Source organism: Carassius auratus, chromosome 27 (assembly GCF_003368295.1).
Source record: "Carassius auratus strain Wakin chromosome 27, ASM336829v1, whole genome shotgun sequence".
NCBI lineage: Eukaryota > Metazoa > Chordata > Actinopteri > Cypriniformes > Cyprinidae > Carassius > Carassius auratus.
Genome location: NC_039269.1, coordinates 30340767 through 30358551, shown reverse-complemented (window position 1 = coordinate 30358551; position 17785 = coordinate 30340767). Strand labels below are relative to the sequence as shown.

Below are 17785 nucleotides of genomic sequence, written 5' to 3'. Positions count from 1 at the left end.
GCAAGAAATGTCTGTGAGACAAGCTGAGATTCGAGTAGCTACCGTCAGATCATCAGGATGGAATGAGAGCAGAGTGTCATCAGCAGCAGTATGAAAATAATTTTTCTCATGAGACATCCGTTTATCTTCGGGACACAGTTTAAGATATTTTAGATTTAGTCCGAGAGCTCTCAGTCCCTCCATTGAAGCTGTGTGTACGGTCTACTGTCCATGTCCAGAAAGGTAAGAAAAACATCATCAAAGTAGTCCATGTGACATCAGAGGGTGTCTGATGAAGCATTGAAAATACATTTTGGTCCAAAAATAGCAAAAACGACGACTTTATTCAGCATTGTCTTCTCTTCCGTGTCTGTTGTGAGAGAGAGTTCAAATCAAATCAGTTTGTGATATCCGGTTCGTGAACGAATCGTTCGATGTAACCAGATCTTTTTGAATCAGTTCACCAAATCAAACTGAATCGTTTTAACCGGTTCACATCTCTAATACGCATTAATCCACAAAAGATGTTAACTTTTTTAATGTGTCTGACACTCCCTCTGAGTTCAAACAAACCAATATCCTTGAGTAATTCATGTACTCAAACAGTACACTGACTAAACTGCTGTGAAGAGAGAACTGAAGATGAACACCGAGCCCAGCCAGATAATGACTTTATACTAGAGTATTGTAAAGGGTTTCTAGTATTCAGGGGGTGCCAACACTGATGTTAGAGCGCCTCTGCTCTTCTGTAGTGAACGAGTGTAGCATAAAGATAGATTCGTTTTCACTTGACACTCTTCTACATAGTCGACAGTCCTAAAGATATCTTTCCTTCTTTATTTATGTGTCCTAAGGGCAACTGATTTTGCAGCAAGACCAGCACACAAAAAGACAATTTACAATACATTAATAATGACTTAAAAAAATAAAAATACAGAGGACACCACAAGACCAAACAACTATCTGTTTCCATCTACTCCCCACCTGCCCATATTTAGCAAAGAGATAGAAGTGGGAATAAATGAATGCTTATGACAGAAGGAAATCTTAACCGAGATCCTGAGGGTAGAGAGGATGGGAAGGAACCGTTAAGATGATTGGGGTTTTCTAAGGTCGGTCGGGTGACTCTTACTACTAGTGTTAACTATTTCCACCTTCACATCAAGACCATACCAGCATAACATAGCATAAATGTTAAAACAGACTCAATATAAGATTATAAAACAGAGTCATCAATAATCGATCAACATTAATGTTGGACAGTCTCCGTAGACAGTACAGACGTTACTGGCCCCTTTTACAAATCTTCTGCACATTTACATTAAAACTCCCAAATACTTGTATGATTCCACAACCTCAACCTCCTGATCTTTAAAGGAACACTCCACCGTTTTTTGAAATAGGGCTTATTCACATTATTTCCTACATTTAGATAGGTGGGCAAATGCATTTTTGTGTCAGTGCATGCATTGTTTTAGTTTGAATGGGTCGGCGTTAGCTTAGCTTAGCACAATGAATGGAATCCTTTGTTGCCAGCTAGCATGGCCTGAGTAAAAGTGATCAAAAAATAAAAAAAAAACCCACCTAATTACTTCTTGTGGCCTGCGTATTCACAACGAGTACAAATAGCGATCCCGATTAACACTAGGCGATTTCCTATGCAGATATTGACTTGGGACTATATTATGGGGAAGCACAGGCGAAGCACTGCTGCTTAGGCGAAGCACTGCTACTTCGGCGCAGAGATATCACGCAACACATGAAATCCCACGACTTCCGTCAACATACCGGCGTGCAACGCGTCAAAAAAACAGAAGAAGAAGAACATACCGGCGTGACCTGCACCGAGTGTCTTCGCTTTTGGATGATTTATTTTGAGAAGTTACAGCAAACATGGTTATTACCTGCATAGCAAAAGGTTGTGAGAACAAGCAAAGGACATACACGAATGTAATGTTTCACAGAATTCCATCTAATGTGGAACTGAGAAATAAATGGCTAGCAGCTCTGGAGATCTGTAGTTCAACGCCTCTCAACAAAATAAAGCAGTATCGTGTTTGCGAAGAACATTTTGCACCAGAGGACTAACGTTACTTTGAAAAAAATGGAATATGGGTCCAGAAAGACGGTACTACGTCTGAAAGATATGGCAGTCCCATCTATTTTCAAAGCACAGGAAGAACAAAGTGCACATGTAAGTTGTCTTTTATTTCTCTTCCTTATGTTAATCTGTGTTTTTATTCGGATGTAAAATAGATACTGCACTAGACTACGGATAGACTAGACTACTATCTAGACTACGAACCTGTAAAATGAAATGACTGAGGGGTAAGTTAGCTAGCTATATTTCTCTCACCGAGTTAGACTCGGGAGTTTTAGTATAACTACTAGAGAGGAGACAACACGATAAGCCACCAACCTATATTGCCTGTGAAAACATCAACTCTATGTGAATACAGGTATAATATGGGTCGATCTATACATGCGTCATGATTAAAATAATCACTTACTCTGTGGACAGCTGTCCATTTGGTCCATTCGGCGTGTGGCGTTTTTTCCAGTTCACTTTGTCACACCGAAAAAAAAAATCGAGTACTGCAGAATGGATCAGCGCCGTGAAATCCTCTGTAGATGTGACACAACTTCGGGCACGCTCATCTTGATCTGACGTGTTGAGCCTGGTCATCAATGGCAAAAACATGTCCCACTCTCTACAGCACAGACACTCTATTTCCGTCGGCATAGATTGGCATATTCCCCCACATTCACACCACCAGTTCATGTTGGCTCTCATCCTCACGTCCTCAGGCTGTTGAACGATCGCAACCTCCTCCTCCTGTCATTCTATTTCCAAAGCACGCAGCTCGTCTTCTGTAAACTCTGGTTCAAATAGGTATGGTTCTGGTTCTTGGCTGTCTGAGATCTCAAAAGTCTATCTCAAAATCAGCCATGTTCATCGCCATTCGTGTACTGTAAGGAAAATAGCCAGGCAGCTACTATTCACGCCGGTATGTTGACGGAAGTCGTGGGATTTTATGTGTTGCGTGATATCTCTGCGCCGAAGTAGCAGTGCTTCGCCTAAGCAGCAGTGCTTCGCCTGTGCTTCTCCATAATATAGTCCCAAGTCAATATCTGCCTAGGAAATCGCCTAGTGTTAATCGGGATCGCTATTTGTACTCGTTGTGAATACGCAGGCCACAAGAAGTAATTAGGTGGGTTTTTTTTATTTTTTTGATCACTTTTACTCAGGCCATGCTAGCTGGCAACAAAGGATTCCATTCATTGTGCTAAGCTAAGCTAACGCCGACCCAGTCAAACTAAAACAATGCATGCACTGACACAAAAATGCATTTGCCCACCTATCTAAATGTAGGAAATAATGTGAATAAGCCCTATTTCAAAAAACGGTGGAGTGTTCCTTTAATAGTTGTTCTCTTTATATCACCTAAAATCAATATGCATCTCTTTAGTTTTTAACACATTTATTTGCAGGAATGCATTATCACACCACTGAACAAAATCATCTACCACAAGGTCTTGGTCATTATATATCGACATTATAAACAGGAAAGTTTTGAAGCGCTATCACATCGCTCTGAGTAAGGGACAGGATAACAATGCCACCAAACGTCCGATGTGTTTTACATAAAACGACTTTTAACATTAAATAAGCTGTAAAGCTTGTATAACTATTGATTTTACTATAGCCCTGCAGTGCAAACATTAATTTGAATGAATTATCAATCTTTGTTTTGTACTGTGAGGTAAATTTGCAGACGATTCCTAAAGCAGCCTAGACGATTATGCAGCAAAAACACACATAAACTGACTTTATTAACAAACTTCATGATAGATGCAGAAATCAGCTAAAGCTAACAAATATCCACTATCCCTCTCCAAACACATTCAGATTCCTGACATCTTGTGTGCTTGAATCAGTAATAACAAGCTCTTCTCACCGTGAAGCATGACAATATCATTTTATTTAACTTTAAGATAAAGACTTTTTTGTGTCAAAGCAGTTAAATCATGTTCTAATCATTCATATCACCAGATGTTTTCTTAATGCTTTACGCTGTAATTAAACACATTAGATTTTATTTGATTAAATTTACTGTAGATTTAGTCAACTAAAACTAGACTAAGACTAAAAACAATTCAGATCACTAAAATAAGACTAAAACTAAAAATGGCATTTTAGTCCAAAGACTATGACTTAAACTAAATCCAAATTTTCTGTCATAATTAACACTGTGTTGGTGAAAAAGAACTCAACCGTACCATTGTCTAAAATGTAAGTAGCGTAGGCCGTTAACACTTCGTAAGACGACAGGTTTTGATTGGATCACAGGTGGACAACACTAAACACAAATGTAAACGAGGTGTGAATGGTTTGAGCTGGTCCACTTTCGAGCGCTTCACACTGGGGTTCACACTGACGGGACGAAGCTGAAGTGTTCTGTTCTGATAACAGCAGATGTAATATTAGTGTAACCCTCCTCTTGATCTCATCAGCACCACCGGGGGTAATCTGGCCAGAAGTGTCCTCATTGTCCACTTGTGATCTGATCGACCAAAACCATTCTTAATACCGAGAGTAAACAGGGCCTTAATAACTATTTGACTATTTAACTACTTGTTTACGGACCTAAGATCAATGTGACATCTGCAATCATGATATTCAAAATAGCTCATTTGTCATGGTGTGTTACAGGGTCAGTCAGACTGGAGCAACTCTTAGCAGTAATGTGAGGGTTAGAGAGTTTGTGAGGAGCTGGTCTCACCGTGTCTCTGGACTGGCTCTGGTCCAGCGCTGACAGACGTCTGCTCAGGTCTGACAGAACGAAGCGCACGCTCTGGATCTGCTCGCTCGAGCTGGACTCCTGCAGCAGCACGGAGCGGTTCATCTGCTTCACCCCGTCCTCCAGACGCAGCAGCTCCTGCGACACCATCAGATATTACATCCGTCACAGCAGTGATGCAGACTCAGAGTTCAGTTCCTTCACGAAGACAACGAAGGAAAATATTCATTAACATTTTTTTGCCCCCGAAGGGGTAGGGATGAGGCGACCAGACCCCGGGAGACACAGTTTGTTGTGGATTAACTTGAAGTTAGTGAAGGGGGATGATAGAAGTGCTCTGTCTCTCTTCAGTTCTCATATACACACACCGCAGTCCACATGTCTGTCGTGTGTAGGGCATGAATACAGATGGTTATGGATTAAATGACCGTGAACAGGTGTGTTACTGAACTTGTGACTGTGGGGTCAGTGGAGCCAGTGCTTTAAATGATTCTGTAGCACCGAGATCAAAACAGCGCTGTGTTTCCACCGTCAGGACAGAAGATCTGCTGCGCTTCACTAAACCAGTGCTTTACACCCCAGGAGCAATGTCACACAACCCAATCAAGACACTGGAACTAGCACGATCACAAAACAAACATGATAAAAGCAGACGTTTGTTTTGCTTTGTTAAATATTTAATTTCAAAAGCCTTAATCTGCTTCTTTTTCAAAAATGATCAATTACACACACACACACACACACACACACACATACATATATATATATATATATATATATATATATATATATATATATATATATATATATTAGGGGTGTAACGGTACGCAAAAATCACGGTTCGGTACGTACCTCGGTTTTAAAGTCACGGTTCGGTTCAGCTGAGTCCTTAGCCATCTTCAAGAATCGGCTTAAAACACATCTCTTCCATCTTTATTTGACTCTCTAACTTTAACATTCACTATTCTAATTCTATTCTTTACAAAAAATAATAATAATCTAACTACCCCTCTAATCTTTTTGTACTCAATTTTCTTTTCATTTATTATGCAATTGTGTGTGTGTGTGTGTATGTATATATATATATATATATATATATATATATATATATATATATATATATATATATATATATATATATAAGACCTCTAACACTAGCTTGCTCTATTCTGTCTGTTTTCTTTTTATTCATTATATTATCTAAAATCCCATGCTACGTGTACTGTGTTAAGCTAACTGAGACTTGTTATAGCACTTATATATCATTGCTCTTTTTGTTGTTTTTGATTGCTTCCACTGTCTTCATTTGTAAGTCGCTTTGGATAAAAACGTCTGCTAAATAAATGAATAAATGTAAATGTATAGAGAGAGATCTTTCTCAGCTCGTAATCCATTCAATACTCTGATCAATCTGAGCACTTATGCTGCGGAGCTGGAGATTCATAATCACAATAGAAGTGTTACTATGTGTGTGTGCGTGAGTGAGAGTGTGTGTGTGTGTGTGTGTGCGCGTGAGTGAGAGTGTGTGTGTGTGTGTGTGTGTGCGTGAGTGTGTGTGCGCGTGAGTGAGAGTGCGCGTGAGTGTGTATGAGTGTGTGTGCGCGTGAGTGAGAGTGCGCGTGAGTGTGTATGAGTGTGTGTGCGCGTGAGTGAGAGTGTGTGTGTGTGTGTGTGAGTGAGAGTGCGCGTGAGTGTGTATGAGTGTGTGTGCGCGTGAGTGAGAGTGTGCGTGAGTGAGAGTGTGTGTGTGTGTGTGTGTGTATGAGTGTGTGTGTTAGTGAGTGAAAGTGTGTGTGTGTGTGCGTGAGTGAGAGTGTGTGTGTGTATGAGTGTGTGTGCCCACGAGTGAATGTGAGAGTGTGTGCGTGAGTGTGAGTGTGTGTGCGTGAGTGAGAGAGTGCGCGTGTGAGTGTGTGTATGAGTGTGTGTGCGCATGAGTGAGAGTGTGAGTGTGTGCGTGAGTGGGAGTGTGTGTATGAGTGTGTGTGTGTGCGCGTGAGTGAGAGAGTGTGTGCGTGAGTGAGAGTGTGAGTGTGTGTGCGTGAGTGAGAGAGTGCGCGTGTGAGTGTGTGTATGAGTGTGTGTGTGCGCGTCAGTGAGAGAGTGTGAGTGTGTGAGAGAGAGAGAGAGAGTGCATGTGTGTGTGTTTACCTGCTTCAGTGTCACACAGCTGCTGCTGTTCACAGGTTTCTCTTCATTCTTTCGTTCCGCGTTCATCAGAAATTAAGAGAAACCATTATAAATCAGCCTCACGATGAACACACATCAACATGATCACATAAAAAGAACTGATATGAAGCACATCTCAGGAATCTAAAGCTACTATCATATTGTGCCGTGACCTCTCCCTTCAACAAGTGTCTGATCTAAAGTTTGGCAGACAAGCATACACACAGAGCATCTGAATGAAAACAATGAAGTACTCTTTAGTAGTGAAACATACAGCGCTGTCCTTCAGCTGATCTTCAGCCCTTTTCTCCTCCACCACTGACTGAATCAGAGAGACATCGTGCTGCACGCTGGTGACAGTGCTGCTGATGGAGGCCACGCTCTACACACACACACACACACACACAGATCAGTGTGAGCTCATGTCTGTCTCTCTCTCTCTCTCTCTCTCACACACACACACAGATCAGTGTGAGCTCATGTCTCTCTCTCTCTCTCTCTCTCTCTCTCACACACACACACACACACACAGATCAGTGTGAGCTCATGTCTGTCTCTCTCTCTCGCTCACACACACACACAAACACACACGGAGATCAGTGTGAGCTCACGTCTCTCTCACACAACACACACACAAACACACACACACACACACACACGGAGATCAGTGTGAGCTCACGTCTCTCACACACACACACACACCTTCTGCAGCTCCTCTATCGTCCGCGGCAGTGTGATCAGATCGGAGGATGATTTAATGTTGGTCTTGAGGTGATTCACAGCAGAATCGAGAGCGCTGAGCTGCAGAGACATGAACAGCATCACACTGACACGGACACACACGTGCTGTTCTCTGAGAGGAGCGTGTTACTCATCACACACACCTTCAGACTGATCTCGCTCAGGTTGGACCAGAGTTTGACCAGGCCTCTGTCTCCGCTCTCCAGCTCGTCCAGCTTCATCTGTTTGTTCTTCAGGTCCTCACTGAGCTTCAGGATCTCGTGTGATGAGAGCTTCTGACTGCTCTCCACTGTCAAACACCAACCACACCATCATCACAACCATTAAAAGGGTCTTATGATGCTGCTACAAATAACATCTTTTTGTGTATTTGGTGTAATGAAATGTTTTTATGCAGTTTAATGTTCAGAAGCACATTATATTCCACATACTGAATATTATTGTTTCTCTTCTATGGCCCGCCTTCTGAAACGTGTCAATTTTTACAAAGCTCATCGTTCTGAGAAGCGAGGTGTGCTCTATTAAAACATTCACAGATAGTGTTCAAATAGGGATCTGTAATATTTTCTAATGTTTTAAACGAGGTCTGTTCTGCTCAGCAAGACTGAAATCTAAGTGTACAGAAACTGACCAAAACTTTGCCAACTTCACTCATATTATGCTTTGTTTAATATAATGTTACAAATTCTCAGTCTTAAATATTTTTTAATTGTTATTTTATTTTATTTTTTTTAAGACAAACTGTAAAAATCACATTTTGGCTGAATATGCATAAGTAAATAAATTGGCCAAATAAATGGGAAAACCGTGATCGTTATTCAGCCGTCAGCTCAGTATTTGATTTTATTCGGCTTCGGCCAGTAATTCTGATCTGGGTGCATCCCTAGCGAAGCAGCTTGATCTGATGCTGACTTGAGCAACGGTGGACGTACTGATGAGGATCTTCTGCTTCATGGAGCCCAGGTCCTCTTTGAGGGTGATCTGCATCCAGATGAGTCCGGCGGAGACCATGACACACGTCGCAAGAACCAGGAAAACACACAGTGGGTAACAGAGCGAGCAGCACCGCAGCAAGACCCTGCAGAACACAGACAAACACCATCTGACCGTCTGACGCTCGTCTGCAGAACAGAGACAAACACCATCTGACCGTCTGACGCTCGTCTGCAGAACAGAGACAAACACCATCTGACCATCTGACGCTCATCTGCAGAACACAGACAAACACCATCTGACCGTCTGACGCTCGTCTGCAGAACACAGACAAACACCATCTGACCGTCTGACGCTCGTCTGCAGAACACAGACAAACACCATCTGACCGTCTGACGCTCGTCTGCAGAACACAGACAAACACCATCTGACCGTCTGACGCTCGTCTGCAGAACACAGACAAACACCATCTGACCGTCTGATGCTCCAGAACACAGACAAACACCATCTGACCATCTGACGCTCGTCTGCAGAACACAGACAAACACCATCTGACCGTCTGATGCTCCAGAAAACAGACAAACACCATCTGACCGTCTGACGCTCGTCTGCAGAACACAGACAAACACCATTTGACCGTCTGACGCTCGTCTGCAGAACACAGTCAAACACCATCTGACCGTCTGATGCTCCAGAACACAGACAAACACCATCTGACCGTCTGACGCTCGTCTGCAGAACACAGACAAACACCATCTGACCGTCTGACGCTCATCTGCATAACACAGACAAACACCATCTGACCGTCTGACGCTCGTCTGCAGAACACAGACAAACACCATCTGACCGTCTGACGCTTGTCTGCAGAACACAGACAAACACCATCTGACCGTCTGATGCTCCAGAACACAGACAAACACCATCTGACCGTCTGACGCTCGTCTGCAGAACACAGACAAACACCATCTGACCGTCTGACGCTCGTCTGCAGAAGACAGACAAACACCATCTGACCATCTGACGCTCGTCTGCAGAACACAAACACCATCTGACCATCTGACGCTCGTCTGCAGAACACAGACAAACACCATCTGACCGTCTGATGCTCCAGAACACAGACAAACACCATCTGACCGTCTGACGCTCGTCTGCAGAACACAGACAAACACCATCTGACCGTCTGACGCTCGTCTGCAGAACACAGACAAACACCATCTGACCGTCTGACGCTCGTCTGCAGAACACAGACAAACACCATCTGACCGTCTGACGCTCGTCTGCAGAAGACAGACAAACACCATCTGACCGTCTGACGCTCGTCTGCAGAACACAGACAAACACCATCTGACCGTCTGACGCTCGTCTGCAGAACACAGACAAACACCATCTGACCGTCTGATGCTCCAGAACACAGACAAACACCATCTGACCGTCTGAAGCTCGTCTGCAGAACACAGACAAACACCATCTGACCGTCTGATGCTCGTCTGCAGAACACAGACAAACACCATCTGACCGTCTGATGCTCCAGAACACAGACAAACACCATCTGACCGTCTGACGCTCGTCTGCAGAACACAGACAAACACCATCTGACCGTCTGACGCTCATCTGCATAACACAGACAAACACCATCTGACCGTCTGACGCTCGTCTGCAGAACACAGACAAACACCATCTGACCGTCTGACGCTTGTCTGCAGAACACAGACAAACACCATCTGACCGTCTGATGCTCCAGAACACAGACAAACACCATCTGACCGTCTGACGCTCGTCTGCAGAACACAGACAAACACCATCTGACCGTCTGACGCTCGTCTGCAGAAGACAGACAAACACCATCTGACCATCTGACGCTCGTCTGCAGAACACAAACACCATCTGACCATCTGACGCTCGTCTGCAGAACACAGACAAACACCATCTGACCGTCTGATGCTCCAGAACACAGACAAACACCATCTGACCGTCTGACGCTCGTCTGCAGAACACAGACAAACACCATCTGACCGTCTGACGCTCGTCTGCAGAACACAGACAAACACCATCTGACCGTCTGACGCTCGTCTGCAGAACACAGACAAACACCATCTGACCGTCTGACGCTCGTCTGCAGAAGACAGACAAACACCATCTGACCGTCTGACGCTCGTCTGCAGAACACAGACAAACACCATCTGACCGTCTGACGCTCGTCTGCAGAACACAGACAAACACCATCTGACCGTCTGATGCTCCAGAACACAGACAAACACCATCTGACCGTCTGAAGCTCGTCTGCAGAACACAGACAAACACCATCTGACCGTCTGATGCTCGTCTGCAGAACACAGACAAACACCATCTGACCGTCTGATGCTCCAGAACACAGACAAACACCATCTGACCGTCTGACGCTCGTCTGCAGAACACAGACAAAAACCATCTGACCGTCTGATGCTCCAGAAAACAGACAAACACCATCTGACCGTCTGACGCTCATCTGCAGAACACAGACAAACACCATCTGACTGTCTGACGCTTGTCTGCAGAACACAGACAAACACCATCTGACCGTCTGATGCTCATCTGCAGAACACAGACAAACACCATCTGACCGTCTGATGCTCGTCTGCAGAACACAGACAAACACCATCTGACCGTCTGATGCTCCAGAACACAGACAAACACCATCTGACCGTCTGACGCTCGTCTGCAGAACACAGACAAAAACCATCTGACCGTCTGATGCTCCAGAAAACAGACAAACACCATCTGACCGTCTGACGCTCATCTGCAGAACACAGACAAACACCATCTGACTGTCTGACGCTTGTCTGCAGAACACAGACAAACACCATCTGACCGTCTGATGCTCATCTGCAGAACACAGACAAACACCATCTGACCGTCTGACGCTCGTCTGCAGAACACAGACAAACACCATCTGACCGTCTGATGCTCGTCTGCAGAACACAGACAAACACCATCTGACCGTCTGATGCTCCAGAACACAGACAAACACCATCTGACCGTCTGACGCTCGTCTGCAGAACACAGACAAAAACCATCTGACCGTCTGATGCTCCAGAAAACAGACAAACACCATCTGACCGTCTGACGCTCATCTGCAGAACACAGACAAACACCATCTGACTGTCTGACGCTTGTCTGCAGAACACAGACAAACACCATCTGACCGTCTGATGCTCATCTGCAGAACACAGACAAACACCATCTGACCGTCTGACGCTCGTCTGCAGAACACAGACAAAACACCATCTGACCGTCTGATGCTCCAGAACACAGACAAACACCATCTGACCGTCTGATGCTCGTCTGCAGAACACAGACAAACACCATCTGACCGTCTGACGCTCGTCTGCAGAACACAGACAAACACCATCTGACCGTCTGACGCTCGTCTGCAGAACACAGACAAACACCATCTGACTGTCTGACGCTTGTCTGCAGAACACAGACAAACACCATCTGACCGTCTGATGCTCCAGAACACAGACAAACACCATCTGACCGTCTGATGCTCGTCTGCAGAACACAGACAAACACCATCTGACCGTCTGATGCTCCAGAACACAGACAAACACCATCTGACCGTCTGACGCTTGTCTGCAGAACACAGACAAACACCATCTGACCGTCTGATGCTCCAGAAAACAGACAAACACCATCTGACCGTCTGACGCTGGTCTGCAGAACACAGACAAACACCATCTGACCGTCTGATGCTCCAGAACACAGACAAACACCATCTGACCGTCTGACGCTCGTCTGCAGAACACAGACAAACACCATCTGACCATCTGATGCTCGTCTGCAGAACACAGACAAACACCATCTGACCGTCTGATGCTCCAGAACACAGACAAACACCATCTGACCGTCTGACGCTCGTCTGCAGAACACAGACAAACACCATCTGACCGTCTGACGCTCGTCTGCAGAACACAGACAAACACCATCTGACCGTCTGACGCTCGTCTGCAGAACACAGACAAACACCATCTGACCGTCTGATGCTCCAGAACACAGACAAACACCATCTGACCGTCTGACGCTGGTCTGCAGAACACAGACAAACACCATCTGACCGTCTGCTGCTCCAGAACACAGACAAACACCATCTGACCGTCTGACGCTCGTCTGCAGAACACAGACAAACACCATCTGACCGTCTGATGCTCCAGAACACAGACAAACACCATCTGACCGTCTGACGCTCGTCTGCAGAACACAGACAAACACCATCTGACCATCTGATGCTCGTCTGCAGAACACAGACAAACACCATCTGACCGTCTGATGCTCCAGAACACAGACAAACACCATCTGACCGTCTGACGCTCGTCTGCAGAACACAGACAAACACCATCTGACCGTCTGACGCTCGTCTGCAGAACACAGACAAACACCATCTGACCGTCTGACGCTCGTCTGCAGAACACAGACAAACACCATCTGACCGTCTGATGCTCCAGAAAACAGACAAACACCATCTGACCGTCTGACGCTGGTCTGCAGAACACAGACAAACACCATCTGACCGTCTGATGCTCCAGAACACAGACAAACACCATCTGACCGTCTGACGCTCGTCTGCAGAACACAGACAAACACCATCTGACCATCTGATGCTCATCTGCAGAACACAGACAAACACCATCTGACCGTCTGATGCTCCAGAAAACGGACAAATACCATCTGACCACCACATGACCGTCACGACTGTAAACACACTGCAAGGACCTGGTTTTCTACCAGATGTTTTGAGTTTATTACAGGTGAGTTCATAAGGTATTTGAACTCAAATCAATATTTTGTGTCCAGTTATCGGTGTATGTTTTGCCAATTTTCCCCCAACAACTTTCTTTCTCTTCTTAAACTTGAAAGCAACAAATCCAGCAGAAGAAACTGTGATCTTCATCACAGACGGCTCATCCCTCACACTTTTATAGTATTTATAGCTGCAAATGTAATAAAACATGCCATGTGACTATGAGCAATGATTAACTCTAAATGAAGCAAACTGCAGTACATTTACACCTGAGCGCTCAAGTTACCAACCTGTGAAATGTCTTTTCATTTTAATTAGTCCTTCCCTGATGAGTCTATTTGTTAAGACACAATAATAACTGAACTGATCCTGCTGAGGAGCTTCATCTCAGCTCTTCTGTGTGGAAGCTGTTTTCTGACCATTTTAAATTAATCAATTCAATCATAAAAATGAAAACCAGACTGATTAACAATTTCAAAAAACAATTTTCACTGCAATCTGGAGACAAGACTGAATCTTAAAACTTTCACATTTATTGATATTGATTTAAAATACTTTCCATACTTCTGATAGTTTGTATCTTTAGTGTTTCTTCATCTAAAGATTTACTAAACACATTCACAATGAACCCAGAGGTTTCCCTCCATAAGCTTCTGATTAGGGATGCACCGGTTGGCCGGCCATAAATCGGAACCCGACTGTTTTTGTTTAAAATACGCGATCGGCGCCGATGTTTCTGGAAGAAAAAAAATAGGGTAATAATTCACATCTATATTTCTTACTTAGTTATTAATTTATTAACAATAGTTATTTATTTTCATTGGCTCAAGTAAAAAAATATAGATGTAAATCTATAAATAATCAAATAAAATGTTTGTAATGAATCTAGGCTCAGTTACTGTAATGAATCTAGCCAAAAGCCAGGTTGGCCTATTAAATACCAAATAAACATCTTATTTATGCACATTTTCCTTTTTTCTTGTTTGTTGCTTAAAGAAAAAAAGAAAGAAACGGAAATCGGTATCGGAATCAGCCATGAAAAATCATGATCAGTGCATCCCTACTGATGATTACTGATTCGGTTTAATTATGAGGTCAGGTTCAGGAATATAAAATATAATCATACAGAATAAGACATTAATATGTGCTTAAATACTAGCAAACATACTGATAAGCAAATGGTTCATAGTGACTTGTGTTCCCTCATCTAAAGCGTAACTGTGTGGTTTATGATATTGTTCATGAAATATCTTCTGCTGAGATCCAGCTTTCACACAACTATAACAAATACTGCTCATATTCACTGATGATCAAGAGGAAACAAAGTCAAATCACAAAGGTTTATCATCCGTTAGAGCGAGAGTTGTGATTGCTTTGTTACGTTCTTGTGGTGGATTATGTACATTAATTAGTTTCCTACATTATAAGTTGCTAAAGTCATGTTGATCAAAATGTATTCTATAGTTTTCTGTGCTTCAGTCTTAGCCCTCAAAACATCTAGTCTTTACTTCATCGTATCAGCAATTCAATGAAAAATGGTCGTTATAGTTGTCATAAACTGTCAAGCATATTTTCCACACATTTCTATGAGTCTTTATATAAATTTTCCATGAATTGTGCAGCAGAATCTTGACATTCACTACTGATGATCAGCTAATGATAAACCAGCTCATACAGTGTGGTTTCCGGTTTCCTTCTAATTTTGTATTTTCACCTTTGTGCCCATATTTCCTTTTCTATCACAACGACGTTGTAAGGTGTTGTTGTTGTTTTGTCAGACCACTAATACAAGAAAAGTAGTGTGTAACTTGATGTGACACACAGAAGAAGAGCTACAGTAACTGAATCTGATCATCAGAGAACACGAACAGAGTCACACTGACAACACGACGAATCATTCTTGATCTTGTTTGTCAACAATGACACAAGCTCTTTTCCTTCTGCTAGCACTGATGTGTTCATCATTAGGGATGATTGGAGACAGTAGTATGTATCCGTGCACACTCACGCCCCGCCGAAGCCCCGCTCGTCTGCACCGGACTCGGACTCGCTCTCGGTGTCTGTCCCGGTTCCGGTTCCGGTCCCGGTCCGCAGCAGCCGGTGTCCGCTGCTCTGCTTGCTCTTCCTGCGGCTGTCGCTGAGGCCGATGAGCGCGTTTAGCTCCTTCCGCTTCTTCATCTTCTTCTGCGGACTCATCGCCGAGCGGATCCGTTGGCTCTCATCTGAGGCGGACTCCTGCTGTTCTCGAACGCGTCGCTGGTTAACTCTCTTCAGGAGACGCGAGCCGTGTTAAACCCAGCATTAGCTTTGGCTTTAGCTCCAGATCGGTGTGAACCCTTCGATCAGCTCCAGTCCGTCATATAAAGCCTGTTCGCTAGTTTCACTGAACTCTTCCTGTCGCGTCTCCTGAAGTCATAACACAAATAAAAGCAAACATATCGTCTTCTTCTTTGGTGTTTTATTGGCGGTTGGCAAACACGCTTAAACGTGCATTACCGCCACCGTCTGGACTGGAGTGTGGATCAAGAACTATGCTTTATCTATGATGGGGGAGAGAGGGTAAGGGTCCAAAAAAAACCTTCCTCATATATACACATACATATCTTTCTCTTCCTTTTTCTTTTCCCCTTATTCTATATTCTCTTACTTAATTCACATTCTCTTATTAGGGTAATGATGTCATCATATATATCTTGTTAGCTGATGATTTCTCCAATAAACCTGACAAAGGAAGTCATGTTTCACTTTCTTCATTGACTGGCGGTATCTTTCATTGTTATATTTTCCTCATTGAAGAAATAAATGTTTAACTGTTTCTTGTTGATTACAGTGAATACATTTCCCAGTTGGGTGCTTACCAATTCTAAATAACGTACTATTAAGTCTAGTATGTCCAATTCTAAGACGTGTAATGATATCTCCTACTCTTTGATTCCCACTCTCCTTTCTCCCAACATCAACCAGATTTTTTTTTTTTTTTTTTTATATTATACAAATGTCTACCTGTTTCATGATCATCCCAGTATATCTGCCATACTGATTGTGTATATGTTCTAATGTACACTTTAGCTTCTGCTTTACTTAATGGAATATGTAGATCTATTTGCTTTATTCTAAGAGTTTGTTTAGCCAGCAGCGCATTTCCCTCCACTCCAACATGAGCAGGAACCCAAATCAATTGAGTAGACATACTCTTAACTTTCATTTCATACATCCTGGAGAATATTTCATTAATAATATCCTTCCTAACTAATGACCGGACAGATTTTACTCTTTCAAGTGCTGAGAAAACTATTAGATGACAGTGTTATTTACTTCCTTCTCTTCCATCCACTGTAAGGACAATAATATTGCCACTAGCTCTGTAGCATATACTGATAAATGGTTGGTTACTCTTTTCTTAAAAAAAAAAGGGGGGTGGTGTTGGCGCAGTGTATAAGACACATGCCTTTGGTGTGAGAGACCCGGATCGAATCCACTGTGAGACACCAGTGTGTCCCTGAACAAGACACTTAATAGTTATTAACTTACATTTTTAAGCAGTGTTGAATGATTACTATGTGAGTCGCTAAATTTGTTTTTGTTTTTACAATTGTAATACATAAACTATTTAATGATGAAAAAAGTACAACAGTTATTGTTTTCATAATATTTACTATTGACAATTGTTATTTTGTATTGTAAAGAAGAAGGTTTGTATGAAAACAAAAATGGTCATTACTAAAAATTTAACACAAATGTAAAATAATATGTCATCAATTTAATTAAATAAAGATTAATTATTTATTACGGAAGTTCTAAGCGGCCATGCATTATAATTTTTTTCCTTTTTGTTTTCTCGTTATAACGACTTAATTTTCTCGTTATCTCGACATAACGAAGTTCGTTTTCTCGTTATAACGACTTATTTTTCTCGTTATCTCGACATAACTAAAGTTTGTTTTCTCGTTATAACGACATGACAGTTTTACTGTTGCTATAGTAACGAACTCAACTTTGACAGGCATCTGATGGACAACCATGCAGGCGCTCTTACTGTAGCCTATATTTCAGCAAATTTTGCTTCGCCTAGGTAATAACGTCTACAATACTGTATATAAATAAAGGCTGATCAATCACTGTTGATTTTTCCAGAGACAGTAGGCTGCAACTAACGTTTTGTTTTTGTAATTAACATGTTTAAATGGCAACACCGCGCCGTTAGAGCTGCTTGGATTAAACTCACTTTTCATTTTCCCTTTATTTGAAATAAAATTATATATAAATTATATGATGTGGCAGATATCATGTGTGTTACAAGCTTCTGTTTGAAAAGAGCGTTCATGTGTACGTGTAGTGTATGTGTGTGTAGAAAAAACGATTAACGTTACAACATTATAGAACA

The 17785-nt window shown here is 42.8% G+C and overlaps 1 protein-coding gene across 1 annotated transcript; it reads right to left on the bottom strand.

The window, feature by feature from the left end:
• Positions 1 to 3849: 3849 nt before the first annotated feature.
• Positions 3850 to 16008, bottom strand: LOC113046197 (EF-hand calcium-binding domain-containing protein 14-like). Its single transcript, XM_026207137.1, has 8 exons — positions 15410 to 16008; positions 8624 to 8769; positions 7835 to 7980; positions 7653 to 7751; positions 7225 to 7332; positions 6933 to 6980; positions 4764 to 4919; positions 3850 to 4340 (listed from the first exon to the last, which is right to left on the bottom strand). Exons 1-8 carry the CDS (start codon positions 15595 to 15597, stop codon positions 4251 to 4253), a joined length of 981 nt encoding a protein of 326 aa, XP_026062922.1. The 5' UTR covers positions 15598 to 16008; the 3' UTR covers positions 3850 to 4250.
• Between the last annotated feature and the right edge of the window lie 1777 nt (positions 16009 to 17785).

Excerpts from the sequence above, each read along its gene's own strand:
- LOC113046197 (XM_026207137.1), bottom strand. The coding sequence starts at position 15,597 with ATGAGTCCGCAGAAGAAGATGAAGAAGCGGAAGGAGCTAAACGCGCTC. Across the intron at positions 7,333-7,652 it reads CGATAGAGGAGCTGCAGAAG|AGCGTGGCCTCCATCAGCAG; the intron begins GTGTGTGTGTGT and ends GTGTGTGTGTAG. Across the intron at positions 6,981-7,224 it reads ATCAGCTGAAGGACAGCGCT|AATGAAGAGAAACCTGTGAA; the intron begins GTATGTTTCACT and ends GCGGAACGAAAG.